The 17,689-nt window shown below is 64.6% G+C and overlaps 3 protein-coding genes across 4 annotated transcripts; 1 reads left to right on the plus strand and 2 right to left on the minus strand.

The window, feature by feature from the left end:
- Positions 1–483: 483 nt before the first annotated feature.
- MPZL2 (myelin protein zero like 2) lies at positions 484–5,404 on the minus strand. 2 transcript variants are annotated; one of them, XM_044423698.1, is made up of 5 exons: positions 5,321–5,404; positions 3,902–4,068; positions 3,617–3,827; positions 3,373–3,517; positions 484–1,456 (listed from the first exon to the last, which is right to left on the minus strand). In XM_044423698.1, the coding sequence occupies exons 1-5, from the start codon at positions 5,391–5,393 to the stop codon at positions 1,447–1,449; spliced, it is 606 nt and encodes a 201-aa protein (XP_044279633.1). In that variant the 5' UTR covers positions 5,394–5,404; the 3' UTR covers positions 484–1,446. The 2 variants fall into 2 exon arrangements, with proteins under 2 accessions (XP_044279633.1, XP_044279632.1); XM_044423697.1 differs by lacking the exon at positions 484–1,456 and adding an exon at positions 2,201–2,455.
- On the plus strand, positions 4,871–10,964 carry CD3E (CD3e molecule). The gene is made up of 7 exons (XM_044423699.1): positions 4,871–4,926; positions 7,094–7,247; positions 8,047–8,073; positions 8,816–9,019; positions 9,201–9,368; positions 9,865–9,911; positions 10,167–10,964. The coding sequence occupies exons 2-7, from the start codon at positions 7,196–7,198 to the stop codon at positions 10,221–10,223; spliced, it is 555 nt and encodes a 184-aa protein (XP_044279634.1). The 5' UTR covers positions 4,871–4,926; positions 7,094–7,195; the 3' UTR covers positions 10,224–10,964.
- Positions 10,965–11,963: 999 nt separating this feature from the next.
- LOC123020236 (T-cell surface glycoprotein CD3 gamma chain-like) lies at positions 11,964–16,386 on the minus strand. Its single transcript, XM_044423679.1, has 6 exons — positions 16,214–16,386; positions 14,738–14,773; positions 13,900–14,097; positions 12,990–13,121; positions 12,672–12,715; positions 11,964–12,189 (listed from the first exon to the last, which is right to left on the minus strand). The coding sequence occupies exons 1-6, from the start codon at positions 16,266–16,268 to the stop codon at positions 12,124–12,126; spliced, it is 531 nt and encodes a 176-aa protein (XP_044279614.1). The 5' UTR covers positions 16,269–16,386; the 3' UTR covers positions 11,964–12,123.
- Positions 16,387–17,689: the final 1,303 nt, after the last annotated feature.

Genomic DNA, 17,689 nt, shown 5'->3' on the forward strand with positions numbered 1-17,689 from the left:
CCCGCAGAGCCCCCTCCCCGTTCCTGCCTGGGGTGGGGTGCCTCGGCCCCAGGGCTGGGTGGGCCGGCCGGCCAGTGCCTATGTGCACCCCCTCGGCCAGCCAGACCTTCAGAGCCACCTGAATTCCAGCCCTTGGATCCCCGACTTTCTGCAGTTTGCACCCCCTCCATGCCAGGCCAGTGGCTGGGACCTCCAGCACCTCCCCCGCTCCCCTTCTTTGAAGCCACATCAAATTTACATTTGGTTCCTCCTGCCTGACGTTTACCATTTTTGTTAAAAATAAACACTTCCATCCATTTGAAACTTCATGCATGCAATGCAGTGGTGAACATGACAAAACCTTCTGCCAGAAGTTTGCTAGTCTTTGAGGTGGCGCAGAACTCTGCTGGTTTTGCTGCAACAAATTCACATGGACACATTTGGACAAGTTTATTATGAAATTCAATTTATTTACATACAAAGACTTTTTTTAAAAAAGTATGAAAGAGTGAGACTCTACAGTTGTGAAATACAGTTATGACACACCCCCTCCCCTTCATGCAATTATTGCAGGGAGTTCAACCGGATCTGAAACCCAGGAGTTTCAAACCAATGAAAGGCAGTGAAAGCAACTTTTCAGTGCGCGTAGGAAAACATGCCTGCACAGGGGTGGCAGGACTGCCAGCAGCCCGGGTGCCACAGCCCAGCAGCAGAGCAAGCTCAGTGAACAAGCACCTCCGCCCGATTTGTTGCAAGAGCAAGCGCAGAAGGTGGACTGGGCAGAAGAGGGCAGGCAGCCAGGACGGCTGGCACTGCAGATGTGGAAACTGCTCTGTACTCTGGTGGTTGGTTTCCTGGCTGGAGCACCAAGGACTTTGACAGAGCGACATGGCACACTTCCAGCCAGCCTAGCCAGAGGGGGCTGGGCTTGGCAGGTTACTCAGCTGGACTCAAGGGTTGAGTTCCTCCGGAACTTGAGAGGGCAACAGAAGTGCAGTTACGTTTGCGCTGGAGAGAAATGGCTCGATTCTGGCTGCAGGGAGGCCACAAATGGGAAGCTGCTGCCCCTTTCAAAGAAGCAGCCTGCTCAGGGCTGGAACAGGCACCTGGATCCTCCTCGCTCCAGCTTCCTGGAGCATCTCCCTGTCTGGATACAGGCCAGCCTGGCCCTTTGTGTGGGAAGTGAAAGGGCCCCGGCACAGGTCAGGCGGCCGGGCGACGGGTAGCCCTGAGCCTCCCTTCACAAGCCCTCTGCGTGCAATCAGATCGGACACGGCAACAAGGTGCCGCACATTCCCCATGTGCCGGGGAAGCGTAGGCAGCGGCCACGTGCTGAGCCAGGCACCAGGCCCATCTGGCCAGCACTGTCTACACTGACAGGCAGCAGTGGCTCCCTCAGGTCTCTTGCAGGAAGCTTTCCAACGGCAGCCAAACCAGGGACTTTTGGAGTGCACTGCAGGGCGGTCCCTAAGACCTGCTGTAGGGAAGGGAAGACGGGGGGGGGGGGGACAGAAAGAGAACAGGGTGACCCCCCCCCCTCACCCCCCGTCTGGACTCTGGCACTGCCTGCCTGCCGCCGAATCCACCCCACCCCTCCACTGTGCAACACGGAAGCCCGGGCAGAAAAGGGTTGCTCACCCCGCTCTCTGCCGTGCTGGCGGGAGGCTGGTGGCCGCATCCCTGGCCGGGCACCAGCCCCGCCTCAGTCCCGGAGCAGGCAGCTGCCCTCGCGGGCACCAGCAGGCAGCGTGGCTGCTGCCTCGGCCGCCCTTTCCTGTGCCGCACGAGTCGCCCGGCCAGCACTCTGGCGGGCCTGCGCTTGTCTGCAGGGCTTGACCATTCGGCAAGAAGCGAGAAGGAGCTGTCCGCAGTCTGCCCACATGCCCATGCAAGAAGCAGTCAGGTCTCGTCAGCCCAGCCCCAGCCCCTGCTTCCTTGTGGACGCTGGGGCCCCAGCAGCCTTCCCCACGATGGGCGCAGCCACAGGAGCCCCGAAGGCGAATCACGCCCCCCCCCCGCCCGCCAAGCATCCAGCCCCTGCCCGCTCTGAGCAGAGCCCGGAAGAGCACGGGGAGGGGGCGCAGCGGCCTGTGAGGAGGATCCGGACGGGCGGGAGGCAGGGCTGCAGCGGGGCCTGCAAGGTGGCCCAGAAGCCCTTGGAGGCTGGCCCTCCCCAGGCAGGGCAGGGCAGGGCAGGGCAGGGCAGGGCAGGGCAGGGCAGGGCAGGGCAGGGCAGGGCAGGGATGGAGAGAAGGAAGCGACTGGCCCTCCTGCTCCTTCCCCCTCGGGAGGCCAGGCAACAGCTGGGCGGCTATGAGGAAGCCCCTCCCCAGTGCCCACACTGGGTCCCCCAGGACGAGAAAGCCCTCCGGTGGAAGCAGGCAGGCCACGGTACCGGCCAGCCCCTCAGGCATCCTCTCTGCGCCAAGGCGTCCCCTTCTCCTGCTGGTTGTCCCTCAGCTTCTCCTTCTCGGGCCTGTTGTTAAATGCAACACAAGCAGCCATCAGTGCCACCTCCCCAGAGTGGCAGGGCCAGGCGGATGAGGAGGGAGCCCGAACTGGTCCAGAGCGGCTGAGGCGAGCGGGGGGGGGCTCCTTTCCCACCACCCAGAGAGCCCTGCGTTCAGTCTGGAGGGCGAGCCTAGGCTTTGGTGCATGTCCCCACCCCGCCTTCCTAGGTCTGGCTGGAGGCAAAGCGCTCACACGCCCATCCCTGTGCCCTGTGAGTCAGGATCTGCATCTGGCAGATGCTGCGGAGCCGCCCTTGGCTGCTGCCGGCCGCCAGCCCCTCCCCAGCCAGCCCCTCTTCCCCTGGCTCAGTGCGAGCCACCCAGAGCTGCAGCAGGCTCCTCTTCCAGGCAGCTCTCAATGGGCAGCAAAGCCCAGAGAGGATGGCCTGCACCAGCCGAGGTGACCGAGCGGGAGGGGACAGTCCCACCCGCACACGGCTGCTTCGCTAAGAACTTCCTGCCAAAAGGAAGCCGGTGCCACTCGCACAGGACAACCTTTCGCCTTGGAGCATTAGAAACTTTTTGCAGGGGGTTATTGTGCGGAACGTTGCAGAGAAGAGTCCATCTGCCTGCAGCCCGGAGTGATCCAGGCCCATCACTCACCTCTTTCTGCTCCGTGGGCGGACACGGCCTGAGCTTTCGCCTCCGCCTTCCCACAACCCTTTAGCACTCACCAGCGACCCACCTGAACACCAGAGCACAGGTGGGGGGCCATCACATCCCTGGGTCCTCACTGCGGTATCCACTGAACAACCCTAAACAACCCCTAAACAGCCTTCCTGTCCCCCGCTGGCTGTGGTGCAATAGGCCCATGGAGCTGGGGCTCCTGGGGGCAGGCTATTTGCCCTCACAAGCTTTCCAGAAGCCCCACACAGACACTCACATCTCCATCTCCACCGCCTCCCGGGCCTTGTCTTGCCGCATCCTCCGCCAGTGACGGCAGGTGACCACCACCACCACGATGACAATCATCAGAAGGCAGGCAGCACCGACAGACAGGGCCAAGATATGAATCTCCGAGAAGCTTGCTGTGCAGAAACGCGGGGCATGTCAGGGCGGGGCCGGAAGCCCCTGCCCAGCCGTCTGGCCCCTGAGCAACTCCGCACCTCCCTCCTCAGCTCACACACCTCTCGTCACGACACTCAGCCGGATCTCCCCGGCAGCGCCGTCCACGTCCGGCGGGTTCCTGATGTGGCACTGGAAGGTCCCGTTATCATTGGGATTCACGTTCCAGAGCATGACAGAGGCATCGTTCCTGTGGATGTCGCCATCCCACGTGACCCTGCCTGAGAAGCGACCTGAGCTGGGCGGATACGGCTGGTCGTTGTAGTAGAAAACCTGGTGGGGCAGGAGAAGCCAGATCAAGCCGCTGACACCGACCACGCGGGGCCAATGGGCAGAGCGGGACTCACAAACTCTGTTGGGCCCTTTGGCTGGGCCTGGAAGTTCCAGGTCACTGTCAGCCGCTGTCCAACAGGGGAGTGGCTGCGGAAGGTGCATTTCAAGCGCGCGTCTGTCCCGTTCACCGCTTCCAGGGATCCAGGGGTATAAATGTCCAGAGCCCCCACGGACCGGAACACTAAAGGCAAACAGACCGAACAGGAATAAGAAGCCTGCACTGGCAAAGGCGGTCCCTGGCGTGGCTGCTCTGCAGGGCACAGAGGGGGCAGCCCGCCACCCGGAGCCTTCCTCGGACCCCCCTTTAGGCTGCCCTCGCAGAAGGCGGCAGCAGGACAGCCAGGCTAAGGCTGCTGAAGCCACGCTCCAAGAAACGAACGGGCCCCTGCTTGACAGTGAACTGTGGGAATGTCACTCTCTGGCGGGCAGACGGTCACCCCACCATGAAGTGGGTGTGTGCCTCCAGATCCAGAGGTGTCTGCAGCGTCCCCGGCTTGCCAGCACTTACCACAGGGCCACCAGCCGGCTCCTACCTCCCAGCCCTCGGAAAGGCCTGGCCTCTTCAAGGTATACTTTGGAGCCCCGCTTGGCCAGCAACAGAACACTGGGGGAGTGAGGCTACCAGGCGCTCCTGCAGCACGTCCCTGCCCTGGGCTAGCTGGCCTTGGGCGATGCGCCCCCTGCCTGGGCCTCCGAGGCGCCTCACTCTGCCCCACCTGGGCACAGGAGCCCGGCCAGGGGAGCCGCCTGGGCGTCCGCGCCTGCTCGCCCCGCCGAGGTGACTCAAGCGAGGCGCCCAGAAGGGGAGGGAAGGCTGCCCCGCTGCGCATCCGGGTGAATTGCCCAACATGCTGCCGTGTCCGAGGCGGACGTGCCCGCGCCTGTGCGACGCAGGGCGAGGAAGGCAGCGCCCAGGCAAGCCCGGCTCTCTGCCTCAGACTCCCAGCGGCGGCCAAGGCGAGGCAGGGGAGCCTCCCCTCGCGAAGGGCCCCTCGGAGAGCGCTGGTGGTCGCGATCTGGCGGCAAGTCCTGCTTGGAGGTGGGCGAGGAGGGTCGCTGCCCAGGGAAGCCAGAGCCTCGACGGAGAGGGCGGCCGGGCGGCTGGGCTGGAGGAAGCACAGCCAGGCTGCTCCCCGGGCACCGAGCAGCTGCCGGCCATGCGCGGCCGGACAGGCCAGCTGCGCCCGGCCCTTCGGCCCCCGACCAGCCCGGTGCGGCCCCGGGAGCCGCGCCGCCCGCGCGGGGACGCCTCCAGCTGCCGGGGCGCAGGCGGCGGCTCCACGCCTGTCCACGCCCGGGCGCCTGCGAGGGGCGCTCCCACCAGGGCGCGCGCGGGCCGACGCGGCTCAGCCCCGCTCCCGCCGCCCCCCGAGCCCGGCTGCCCGTTGCCCTGCGGGGCTCGTCCGCCTTGCCGGGGCGGCCGCGTCGCTCACCCAGCAGCAGCAGCAGCAGCAGCAGCGAGCCGGCACCGGCGGGGCCCGGCGGGCGCGGGGGCAGGGCGGCCATGGCGCCGCTCAGGTGCGGCTCCGCGCTGGAATGCGCGAGGTGGAGGCAGCGGCCGGCCCGCCCTCTCCCACGGGACGGGGCAGGAGCGTCGCCCGGGCGGCCTCTCCGGAGCCCGGGCGCCGCCTCTCCGCCCCGCCCGCCGGCCCTCCGGCTCTCCCAGGGGGACCCGACTGAGTGGGGCGGAGTCGCAGAAGGGCCCCCTGCCTGCCGCTCGGTTCCCACCCAGGCCAGCGCGCGCTCCAGGCGGGCGGCCAGCTGGGCAAGGGCACCTTCCGGCCGCCACGGGCCCCCACCGGGGTGCGAGCCTCCCCGGAGCCCCTGGGAGCAGCGGCCGGCCGGCCGGCCAGCCTTCCCCCAGGCATGCGGCCAGTGCCCTCGGAGCCACACCAGCTGCCGCCCTCACTGCATGCTGAGCGCCGCACTGTGCGAAGCGGGAGCTGTCCTGGGCCTCCCCCCAATCAGCTGCGCTGGGGGGCCCTTTGGGGTTCAGCTGTTCCCAGAGAGGAAGGGAAACCGCTCCCTGTCCGCCTTCTCGCTGCAGACACGATGCCCTGACTGCTTATTTAGGGCTAAAGTTCCACTGAAAAGAGGGCGATTTTGAAAAAGGCCTCCCAGAGTAGCTTTCTCGGCACAGCTCATCATTTGTGCCCACTGTAAACACATTCCAACCATCAAAATCAAGCCAGGACGCCTCATTTTTCTAACTCTAACCCAGTGATGGTGAACCTTTTAGAGACTGAGTGCCCAAACTGCAACCCAAAACACACTTATTTATCCTAAAGTGCTAACACTGCAATAAAATCCAAAAACTGAGGTTTTAGTTTAGAAAAAACACCTCACAGTCAGTGCAAGCATCTCTCTCTCTCTCTCTCTCTCTCTCTCTCTCTCTCTCTCTCTCTCTCCCCCCCCCCCCCCCCCCCTTGGCAGTGCACTGACTGGCCATGTGAAAGCTTGGATGAGTTGTGGCTACTGAGTCGTGGCTCGTGACTTTGCCTGGCGCCGCTATTGCTTTCCGAGCATGCGCATGGCCCCGGTGTGCGCTGTTATCTGATGCTCAGCTGCTGGGGTGACTGGGCTCGCGTGCCGACAGAGAGGGCTCCATGGCCCGCATGTCATGCGTTCGCCAGCACTGATCTAGGCACTTCTTCCATGTTCTCCTTCAGCCGTCTTTCCTCCCAGCTAAAAAGTCCCAAGCACTGCACACGTCCCTCATGGAGGAATCAGTCCAGCCCCTTGATCTGGCTTTTAGCTCTGTTCTCTTCCCAGGTTTTCCTGAAATGCAACCGAAATTGAGAGAAGGACCCCTGACCCTGCCCTTGTTCCAGGCCCAAAAGTGGACCGCCCTCCACCAGTCCCGAACCCGGACTCTGAGCAGGACACAGATCTGTAGAAGAGCGCTGAAAACGAGGCAGGGATGCTCTGCATTTCGCGGGGCCCACAGCTGACCTGGGGAAGCGAAGGCAGGGCTGGCACGCATTGGCCTTGTGGGGAGGAGCTTGCTGAGCTGGGGGCGGTGGGGCACCAGGTGCTGCTCCCCTCCCACCGCAGGCCTCGCCAGCAGCCCCACCGGGAGCGTGTCGCCGCCTCGTGCTTCTGCATTTCCGGGCTGGTGATGCTGTCACAGGCGTTTCGAGCAGGTCTGAGGCTGACACGGAAACGGCGTCTTTGTCTCGCTCTGCTCCCACGGTGGCCACACGCAGCAGTTCGGGGGTGCCTTTCGAGCTTTTCCAGAGGCAAAGGAAGCGGTATGGGTCAGACGAGAGAACTCTAAAGCAGCTGCGGGAAAGGGAGAAAGTGCGGAGATGCGCAGCGCAGCTGGCCTCGGTGCCTTGGCGGCACTCCTGCTCTGCTTCCGTGAGTACGACTGGCCAGCCCAGCATGGGGGTCGGCGGCACTTGGGACAGCGCCCCACCAGGCCCAGAGTGTCCCGCGAGCCCAGCTGGCCCAGAGTGTCCCACGAGCCCAGCTGGCCCAAGAGCTTCCTGCAGGGCCCAGCAGATGAGGCCCGGAGCTCACGCAGCTACCCAGCCCAAGCACTCCATTTTACAGACAGCTCTTCGTGGGCTCCTCTCCCCCCACTCTTGAACATGTCTGGTCCTGTGGAAAGCCGGGGGCAGCCCCCCCCCACCCTGTGGCAGAATGGTCCGGCTCCCCCAGCCTGCCCTGTTGGCCTCACGAAGTGCACATCCCGCTCAGCCGGGGTGCAGGCGGCTTCTTGGGATGAGAATGGTGGCGCCCTCCGCAGGATGCCTGGAGTGGAAGAAGGGGGCAGGTGCACCCGTGGGCCAGGCGAGTGCAGGCCTGGGAGCCCCCTGGGCCGCAGCGAGGGTGCCGGCACCTGCCCAGGGCTGCTGCAGCCATTCCTGGGGGTGAGGGCGCTCTGCTCTGCAGCAAGCCCGTGCTGCCCTCCAGGTTTTGCAGCGGGGCAAGCATGGCCGCCAGCTGCAGGACACGCATGTACAGTGGGCCTGTCTGTGGGGACGGAGCAGCAGGGGCCGGGCGCTCACCAGGCCACCGTGGCAGCGCTCCCAGGGGCCGTGGCTTGGCCTGCATTCTGTCAAAGGAGCCGGAGGGGAGGCCTTGCTTGTGGCTGGGGGGCTCCTTGGGGCCTGGACGGCCAGTTCCTCACCGCCCCTCTCTTTCTCCTTCACAGGCAGCCCTGTCCGGGGACAGACTGAAGGTAAGAGGGGCTGGCCCCAAGTGCCTAGCCTAGGCTTCCCTTTCCTGGGTATTTGGGGGGGGGGGGGCCCACCAGGGCTGGTGGGGTAGGAAGAGGGGGTGGGGGGAGCTGGGACCGGGCAACGGGAGAGCTGGGACAGTGGCCCAGCCTCCCCTGTGCTGGGCGGGCAGCCCTTGCTGGCCGCCACTGGTGCCTGGGGCCAAGTGCCGCCGGCCTGCTGGGCCCCCTCTGGGCTCAGCGATGGGCGGATGAGGCGGAAGCCTCTGGAGCGGCTCCTGGGGGTCCGGCAGGCAGGCTCACGGACTGCGCTGGAGGCGGTGGTTCCTCGGGGACCGTGACCTGACAGATCCCCAAGAGAAGCACCTTCGACATGACAGCCCCCCCACCCCCGTGGGACTCCCTGCCTCGGGGGCTCAGGCAGGAAGCCATGCCGGGTGCTTTCGGCACCCACTGAGGGCATCCTCGTCCCAGGAGTCCTTTGGTGGGGGCCAGGCTGGCCCCTGGGCGTTCCCCACAGAATGAAGGGAGGCCCCTTCTCCCGGGCGGGGGGCAGCCCCTGGTTCTGGACGCCCGGCGATGGGGTGCGTCTGGGAGGAGACGGCTCTCCTTGCTCCAGGCTCCTCCTGCTCCGGGGTGCTTCTTCTCTGGGGCTGCTTTGCAGCCCACGTGCTGCAAGGGGGCAGGAAGGGGGACAGGGCTGAGTCCGTGGCCATTGCCAGGGAGCCGCCGTTTTTCTCCCCAGACCCCGGGCCGATCGGTGTGGACATCTCCGGGAAGTCCGTGACTCTCATCTGCCCCCTGAAAGAGTCCAGCTGGGAGCAGCAAAAGAGCACGAACGGCAAGCACTTCACCATCGAAGAGGACAAGTTGCTCGAGATCGAGAAGGGCAAAGAGTACACCTGCAAAGGCAGTGAGGGGACCCGGAGGATCTTCCTGAAGGCCAAAGGTCCCTGCGGCTCACAGCCGGCCCTGCCGCCCTGGGCCGGGGGGAGGCCCCGGGTCCTCTGCCCTTTGCGGGTGACACCCGGCAGGGAGCCACGCCTGGGGTGGCTGACGTCAGCCTGGGTCTTCCCGGACCGCTAAGCCCCGAGCCCCGACCGCGCTGACCGTCTCTGTCTCCCGGGCAGTGTGCGCAGACTGCGTGGAGCTGGGCATGGGGCTTGTGGCCGGCATCGTGGCGGCGGACCTGCTCATCACGCTGGGAGTCCTGCTCCTGGTCTACTACTGCCGCAGGAGCCGCGCGGCCAGCCTCGGCGGAGGCGCGGCCCGGGGAGGCGCCCGCGGGCGGCCACGAGGTGAGTGCCCCTGGGCCCCATCCTCTGCAGGCAGGCCGGGCGAGAGGGCCCAGCCTCTCCTGTCAGCACCCGGGCTCCTGCACGGCGGGGGGGGGGGCGCTCATTCGCAGACCTCCCCGAGGAGCCCTCTCTGGTCCTCCACCCGGGTGGCCTCCCTTCCTCTTGCCAGAAAGGGGCTGTCGGGAGTGGGACAGGAACGCTCTGCCCGCAGCCTTTGGAAGGTGGCATCACCGTGCCCGGGGAGGGCAGCCCTGCAGGCGCCCCCCTCCGCCTCGCCCAAGAGCCAATGGCCAGGCTGGGACGTGCAGCGTGCCCTTCTCTGGGGGTGGGGGCGGAGAGGCTGGGTGGGGAGGTGCTGGGGCAGAAGGGGCCCCCTCCTCAGGAAGCTTGCTGGGGCCCAGAGTGCTCCATCGAGGGGGAGGGAGACCCGGCGGGCCCCTCACGACCTCTGCCATGGGGCTGTGAGAAGGACCCCTGACCCTGCCCTTTGTTCCAGGCCCAAAAGCGGACCGCCCTCCGCCAGTCCCGAACCCGGACTACGAGGTAAGCCCAGCACTGTGCTGCTGTGGAGGGAAGAGCCCGCCAGGGCGGTGCTGGCCCACCAGGGGCCCCAACCGGCCAGCCATGTGGGGTTGGGGGGTGTCAAGCTAGGGCAGGTGGCCGGAGCGGCCCCGGCATCCCTGGGTCCTGTGAAACCGCTCCCCGGGGGGGCCGCGCTCTCCTGAGGCAGTGGGACCGGCGCACTAGCCACCCACCCGCAGGGGCCCGCAGGGAGTGGTGACTGCTCTCCCCCTGCAGCCCATCCGGAAGGGCCAGCGTGAGGTGTACGCTGGGCTGGAGCCCAAAGCCTTCTGAGTGACGGCCCGTGCGCTGCGAGGATCCCTCTTCCACCCTGGCTGGCAAAGGCTCGCCAGGCACCACCGCCTCGCCCGTTGGTTTCGGCCGCTTCCTCCCCTCTCCGTCCTGGTTCCTGCTGCCCAGCAACTGCTCTCCCTCGGCAGCCCAGTCCTGGCACGGTGGCCATCGCAACTGTTCCCAGAAGACAGCCTGCCTCCTCCTCCAGAGCCCTGCCGGGTGCCTCCAGCCCTGCCCTGCAGAGGCAGGCCCAGTGCGGGCAGTGACGCCCGAGACCTTTCCCACGTCGGGGGCCCGGAAAGAAGAGGAGCTGTGCAGGCAGCTGCAGAGGGAGCAGGGCAGCACCCCCATGCTGGAATCCGCAGCCTGCCAGGCCCGAGCGGCGCTTGGTGGCGGGAGGGCTGCAGGGCATCGTCCCAGACCTGGAGGCTCCGGCTCCAGGACGACAGCAGCTCGGCTCAGCTCCGGACCCCGCCTGCTCTCGCGGCCTGTTCATCAGCTCCTCGCAGGCAGACCCACCCGCGGTTCCTGGGATGTGGGGATGGCAGCGCGGCGTCAGCCGTGTCGGTCCAGCTGCCCCTGACACCCAGGCCACCTGGCCAGCAGCCCCCCGCCCTCCGCCGCTGTGCCTCCTGCATTCGGGCCCCGCGGGAGCGAGGCAGGGGGACCGGCCCCACTCTGTGCCCTGCTTGTTCGGCTGCGCCTGCCAGAGCCCAATAAAGCTTCTTCTTGCCGACTCTGCCCTCTTGGCCGTCGCTCCTTCTTGCTAGCTGCTCTTGGGAGACCCAGCGGGGGCTTTGGGGCAGCCAGGTGGGAAGGAGGTGGGCTGCAGGGGACAAGAGCCGCTCGGGGCGAGTCTGAGGGGGAGGGCAGCTGGGGGAGCGTCCATCACAGGGGCGTCTGCAGACCGGAGGAGAGGTGGCCCGCATGGTCCTCACAGGGTACAGAGGGGCCGCAGGCCTGCCTGAGCATTTGGGAAGGCAGGGCCCTGCAGTCTCCCCGGGAAACACACCGACCAGCATCCCCTGCCTGTGGCAGGATGGGAGCCACTTGGTGGCCCCAAAGGGAGGCAGCGCTGCACAGGAAGTGGCAGCTGCGGTGGGAGTAAGAGCTGCGGTCCCACATAAACACACGCAGCCTCAGGTACCACACTTGTTCCACAGGATGTGGTCAGAGCAAGCGCAGCTGCTCTCGAAAACAACCCCCGCCGCTGGCGATCGGCATCTGCTACGTGCTCTCCCTCCGTGCAGCAGCTCCCCGGGGTGGGTGGGCGCCTGAGCCAGGGCCCGGAGCCAGAGCCCTCCACACGAGCCGGGTTGGAGTCTCCCACTTCGCAGCTTCTCGAAGCAAAGGAAGCGGAGATGTTTGCCTTGAGAGAGATTAGATGCAGAGGTGGCATTTGAGCAGCACAGCCTTAGCCACAGAGGGGTGCAAGGAGCAGAGTGGGCCCTTCATCTTCTGCTCCAGATGAGGCGGTCCCTCAGGCCCAAGCCTGGCCCTGGATCCCCGGCCTACCCCATCACCCACCTCCAGGCAGCCCAGAGCTACTTTTTGGCACTTGCAAAACTTGTTACTCATCTCACTCCCAACCGCCTTTCTTCAGCTTTGCAAAGCAACAGCTGCCGTAAGAACTGCTGTTGACCTTTGAGATATAGAAGCACTTCTGATTATGAGTGGGTTGGAAAAAGGGAGCAGCAAGCAGCAGTTCACCCGTTCATTCAATACGAGAGACACGCGTCATTTCCAAAGGCAGTGGCAAGATTGAGGCGCCCTTTATTGCTGCTTGAAAGCACGTCCCTGTCCCGCTCTGGCTCCTCAAGGCAGCCGCCAGTCGGCCACCAGGGATCCGGCCACGCGAAGGTCAAGCAGGAAGGCCGGGGCAGAGCAGTCCGGCAGCCTTTCACCGGCGGCGGGCCTTGGCCGCCCCGATGTGGCTGTACTGCCCGTTGGTGTTTTCTCCAAGAGGCTGAAGGGAGAGGGAGAAAGGCCTGCATGAGAAGGGGGCTCGGCTCGTTCACCTTCCATCCTCCTGGCCCCATCAGGAGAGCAGGAACTGGCACATGGGCTCTGTGGGAAGCCCCGGCCCGGCCCTCCACCCCTCCCGCCTCTGACCAGGGAGGCTGCTTCCTTCCCTCGTCTCCCCTCGGGTGGGAGCTGCAGACCCTGCCATTCCTCACGCACATGCGAACTGCAGGAGCGGCTGCAGGAGGGCAGAGTCGGCCTCTCTGCCTCGCTCTCGGCCTCCTTCTTGGACACCGCCCGTCTCAGTGGCCAGCACCACGTGCCCCGAGCCCAGCATGCCGGCCACACGCACGTGAGCAGCCCCTGACCGCTCTTCCACAGCCGCACTGCTTTGCCTCGTGCTGGACAGAGAGTCCCTGGGAGGGCTGCCTGGCGAGCACCTCCTGCCCAGCGGGAGACCTGTGCAGATCCAGAGGCCACACTCACCTGGTAGAGCTGCTCGTTGGCCAGCAGGTTCTGCTTTTCAGAAGCTGCAGAGGCAAAAATGCGGTTCTGAGACCACGGGAAACGGACCGAACAGCAGGGCAGGGAGGGCTGTTGCAGCCAGCCCCCCTCGCCAGCTGGGTCGCTCTGGCCCACCCAGAAGAGAGGGGGAAGAGGCGGGAAGCGGGCGAGGGGAGGCGCCGGCTCTGGGCCCTCTGTGGGCAGACATGAGCCGACCCTCCTCCAGGCCCCCAGGGAGGAGGGGGCACTGTCAGCACGGCTCCTCCTCCGGAGAAGGGCCCCCTGCAGCCCAGCACTCACCCCGCGGCTGCCAGCCCGACTCCTCTGCAGCGATGCAGTACACAGCCACAGCCAGGAAGAGGGTGGCCACGAGGCTGGCCACGAGGATCCCGCAGACTGTGGGCAAGTTCAGCTCGATGCAGTTTTGGCACACTGCAGCAAGAGAGAACACTGCGTGTGCCCCGGGCTCCTACCACGACACGCCTGCCGGCACGCTCACACTCAGGCTCAGCCCACCCAGGCCTTGACCGAGCAGAGGCAGCCCCTGAGTGTGGCTGGACTCCCTGCCTGCAGGGACTGGGCTTGCTTTTCTCACACAGGAACCTGCCAGATTTGGGTAAACAGCTTCTGACGGGCCCAAGGAGTAAAAGCCAGCAGACAGAATTAACTGCAAAGCAGCCAGGGGCATTTCCTTCTTGGGCAGTGGCCTCGCTCTGCTCTGCCCGTCACGTGCACTTTGCAGCCAGCCGTGGCATAAGAAAACGTTTTAGAGAGAAAGCCTTTGTCCGGGTCTGCTGGGAAGGGGTGGGAGGGGAACAGCCTGGGACACCGCTTTAGCCGGCAGGTGAGTCCAGGTCGGAAGCGACGGTTTCCAGACTCGTCTGGCCTCCAGGGCTTGCCCTTCTCCTCTCGAGACAGAGCCCCCAGGAGCTGGAAGGGGCTGGGGAGGGGCCAGTCCCTGCTCGGGGCAGGGCCCATCATGGAGTCCCCCCTCTCAGGAGGCTGTCCAGCTGCAAGGCCCCAAGCCCATCCCTTCTCCCCAGGGAAGGAAAGGACACAAAGCTGCCTCCGCAGGCCGGCATAAGGCCAGGCCGGCCAGCTTGCCCTGGAGAGGGCCGGCCGTGGGCCTTTGCACCCCCCCCCCCCCCGCCCATTGCCGCCTGCACTGTGCTGCGCTTTCAGCCAGGGGCTGGGGTGGGGGCTCACGCACTTCGCACAAACACCTGCAGGGGTTCGCTGTTGTTGCAATGGAAGACGCCTCTGGGGTCATCCATCACAGAGCCCAGGGGAAAGGTGGGGTGGCTCTCAGACAGCTGGGCTCCATCTCGCATCCACTTCACGTGTCCTGTGATCCCCTGACACTGCAGAGAGAGCTGTTTTCCGGCCTGCAGCACGTGGATGGTTGGTCCTGCAAGCCAGATGGCAGAGGATTAAGTGGAGGAGGCGCCCACAGGGTGCGGGGCTGCAACCCAGGGTCCTCTGCCACATGCCCCGGCGGAAGCCTCTCCGTGCGGCGGCAGGGTGACTGACTGTCCCCCTTGTTTAGTAGCCTTGCCTAGGCAGCCCCGGCCAGGGAGTGGCAGAGGCCTTCCGCAGCCCTGCCCAGCTTCTCCTCCACGCTGCGCTTCCAGCACATGGGCAGCTTGGCTCTGCCTCCCACTGCCGCCACCCCGGGCCTTGCCCTCCCCATGCAGTCTGTCCAAGGAGGCGGGCTGGGCTGGGCCGGGCCCCCACACAGTGGCCGCACTGCTCCCCACCCCGGGAGATGCCGTGTGGCGAGGTCCCGAGCAGGGGAGGCCCTCTTCAGTATTGGAAGCCCAGTGGCCTCCGTCAGCAAACCGGCTCGGCATTCAACTGTCTATGCAAGATTGAAAAAAGAAGGGGGGAAGCAGGACAGAGATGACAGCTGCCCCCAGAGCTGCCCGTGCATGCAGGCAAGAGGAAGAGCCTGCAGCCCCACCCCACGCCAGCAACGTCCGAGTGGGAGCCACGCCGGCCCTCAGCCAGGCTCATGGCTGCCTTCCCCAAGAGACCAGGAGGAACGGTACCTTCTGCAGCTGCCACCTTTCCAGCCAGGATGAAGCCTAAGAGGGAGAGAGAGGGACCCTGGGTCAGGTGGCATCGCCCTGCACGGAGCTGCTGGACCGGCGCTCTGGGGCAGCGCTGGGCCAGCAACTCCCCCCAGGATGAGCTACGACTGCCAAGCCAGCCCCCTTGTGTGGAGTGCCACTGCTCAAGAAGCTCCTCCGAGCGGCCACCGCGGCAGAGGACCCCAGCAGCAGCTCTGCAGCAGCTCTGAAAAGGGCCAAAGTCGCGACAGGGATGACTTTTTATTACTTGGTTTTGAATCTGCCACAAAACAGAAGTTTTCTGAGAAGGAAACATACAGCTAAAATGCTAAAATGCAATGTTTAAAGCTGCACAGGAAAAACAACGTCAGATTTGCAGAAGGAGCCATGAACCAGCAGTGCGAAGGAGGAAGAAAGGTCGCTACCTGGCACAGCACACTTGCGGGGCAGACCCCCGAAGCCTCCCCGGGGGGGTCTCCTGTCTGTAGGAAGGCCCTCTCTCCTGCAGCCACACCCCTAACCTCACCAGTGATGGTGCCTGCGGGAGGGCCGCCGAAGGAGGTCCATAGGTTCAGGGACAGAGGTCTGAGAGAAGCTGTTTTGCTAGGAGCGGGACTGAAAGGAAGGTGGGGGCGCATTACGAATGCAGCCAGCCCCATCCCAAGAGGGACCAAAGGGCTGGAGAGAGGCCACCACCGTCTTCGGGGGGGCCGGGGCGGCACAAGGACCGCAGGGGTGTAGAGGAAACCACAGAGGGACACAAGGAGGGGTTGGAAAAGGATGCGTGCTGTGTGGAATGGGGCAGAGAGAGGTCTTCCACCCTCTGTCATCACACTAGACCCCAAAGGGGCAGGCCAAATAAGGACGATGCCTGGGGATTCAGGGGAGGCCACTGAGCTCAGCGGCTCCCGTGCGAGCGACCGCTTTGCATAAGGCAAGCGTGGACACTGCCCGGGGCCAGCCTGAGCACGCTTGCCTGCACAGCACGCTGCCTCTCGTGGCCACCATTAGCCACAAGAAGCCGCGATGGCCATCGGAGGGAGGTGTGCAGAGGGCGAGGGGGGTCCGTGGCTCTTCAGGGGCCTCAGTCTTGGTGCCTCAGTGGAACACGCTGAGGAAGAGGCCACTGCTGCTGCTCAAGCCGAGCCAGGCCTGGCTCTGCCAGTGGGGGGTTTTTGCTGAGGTGGGGGTGCGGCTCTGCAGCGGTGGGGGGGGGGGGCTTGGCCGCAACAGCCATTCCCTTCAGGATGGAGGCTGGATGGCAGAGAGGGCCAGACCTCCTTTTCGAGCAACTGGCGCCCGTTGGGAGGGTGCCGCAGACACTGGGAGACGAATTCCACATGGCAAAGGAGCGCTTCCGCCTCCCCTGGGGAAGCCTCCCTTCCCAGCCCGCCTGAGGACTGGAGGCCGCCCGCCTCTGCCCGCTGCCCAGCTTGCTCTGGAGGCCAGCCCTACCTGTGAGGAGCAACCCAAGGACTGTCGCCCGCCAGACTGCCCGGCCACTTCCCATGGCCACTCTGCAGAACTGCACTGCACGCTGCTGCCCTGTTGGTCCTGTGCTCGCTCTCGAGGAGACTCTCCCAGTTTGCACGAATAGGGACTTTGCTGCTCAGTGTGCCTCCAGAGGAGCTTCTCTGCAGACAGACTGCCACAGGAAGCGTGTGGGTTGGGCCCTCTCTGCTCTGCCCACCCCCTCTAAGTAAGTGACTGAGAAGAAGTCAGAGATGCTGCAGAAACAGAGCTGAATAATTTCCACCTGCTACCCAGTAGGTGAAACAGCCAAGAGCTGAGTAGAAAACAGACTCGGTTCGAGAGGGGACCATGGTGAAGAAGGCTTTCCTCTTAATCTTTCTTGAATCTCCTACCATTTGGAGATTTGGGATGACTCTGCTGGACCCTCCTACTATGAGATGGTACCACCATGCATCCTTCTGTACTCCTCCATTGCGTTTCCCCTCAGCCATAGCTGCGATTCTAACTGACGAAGCCCCCAGCCGCACCACCTTTTCTCACCCGGGAGTTGTTTCAAGCCCTTGGCCAAGTTGCTTGCCCTTTTCATCACCTTTTCCAGCTTTGCGATACCCTTTTTTGAGATGCTGTTGTTTAAACCTTTATTCAAAACTGAAATGAACAATTTTAACTACTTCTTTCCAGATTGAACAAATAAGCAATGTTTATCCAGCACAAGCAAAAATGAGCATGTCGATGGATGGGCCGGTATGTCCTGAAACCCGAACGCATCTTTTGCGGAAGCGCCACCAGCCTCCAGTCCCATCCAAACCGCATTCATCCCTCTCGGATCGTTAATCACTGAACTAGAACTGGGAAGAAATGGGGCAGACCTAAGGAAGGGCTCAACTGCAATCCACGGGAAGTGCGACGGCCATCGATTCGGACGGCCTGAAAGGGGGACTGGGCAATTCCACGAGGGAGACAGCCAACAGTGGCTACCAGTGTTGCTGGCTACGTGCCACCTCCATTAAGGGGCCGCATGCGTGTGTATGCAAGCTGCTGCGGAGCTGGGGCGAGCGGAACTCGCCTTGAAAGACTTCGGGGCGGGTTATTTCCCTCCAAGCCGCCCAGAGATTAATGGAGAAATCGGAGGCTGCCGCGGCCGCTCCCTCTTCCCGAGCCCCGTCTCCCCCGAAAGTTGCCGGCCCAGTGCCCACCCCTGCGGTGCCCCGTGAGCACATCGGGAGCGGCAGCGGCGGGATTCCGCCCGCACGAAGGACCCCCCGGCGCGCTGCCTCTGCTCCCGGGGGCAGATCGGAGCCACACGGAGCGGCGCCCTCCATAGCTGAGCAAAGCACAGCTCTTCCCCGCGATGTTTCCATGGGCTGCTCAAAGGGAACTCCGAAACAGCCCGGAGGACGCAGTTCAGCGCGGGCCTCTCTACACGCGCGTAGCTCTGTGGCTGCCTTTCCGCCCTCT

The sequence above is a fragment of the Varanus komodoensis genome, unplaced genomic scaffold, assembly GCF_004798865.1.
Source record: "Varanus komodoensis strain SLA01 unplaced genomic scaffold, ASM479886v1 scaffold146, whole genome shotgun sequence".
Classification (NCBI taxonomy): domain Eukaryota; kingdom Metazoa; phylum Chordata; class Lepidosauria; order Squamata; family Varanidae; genus Varanus; species Varanus komodoensis.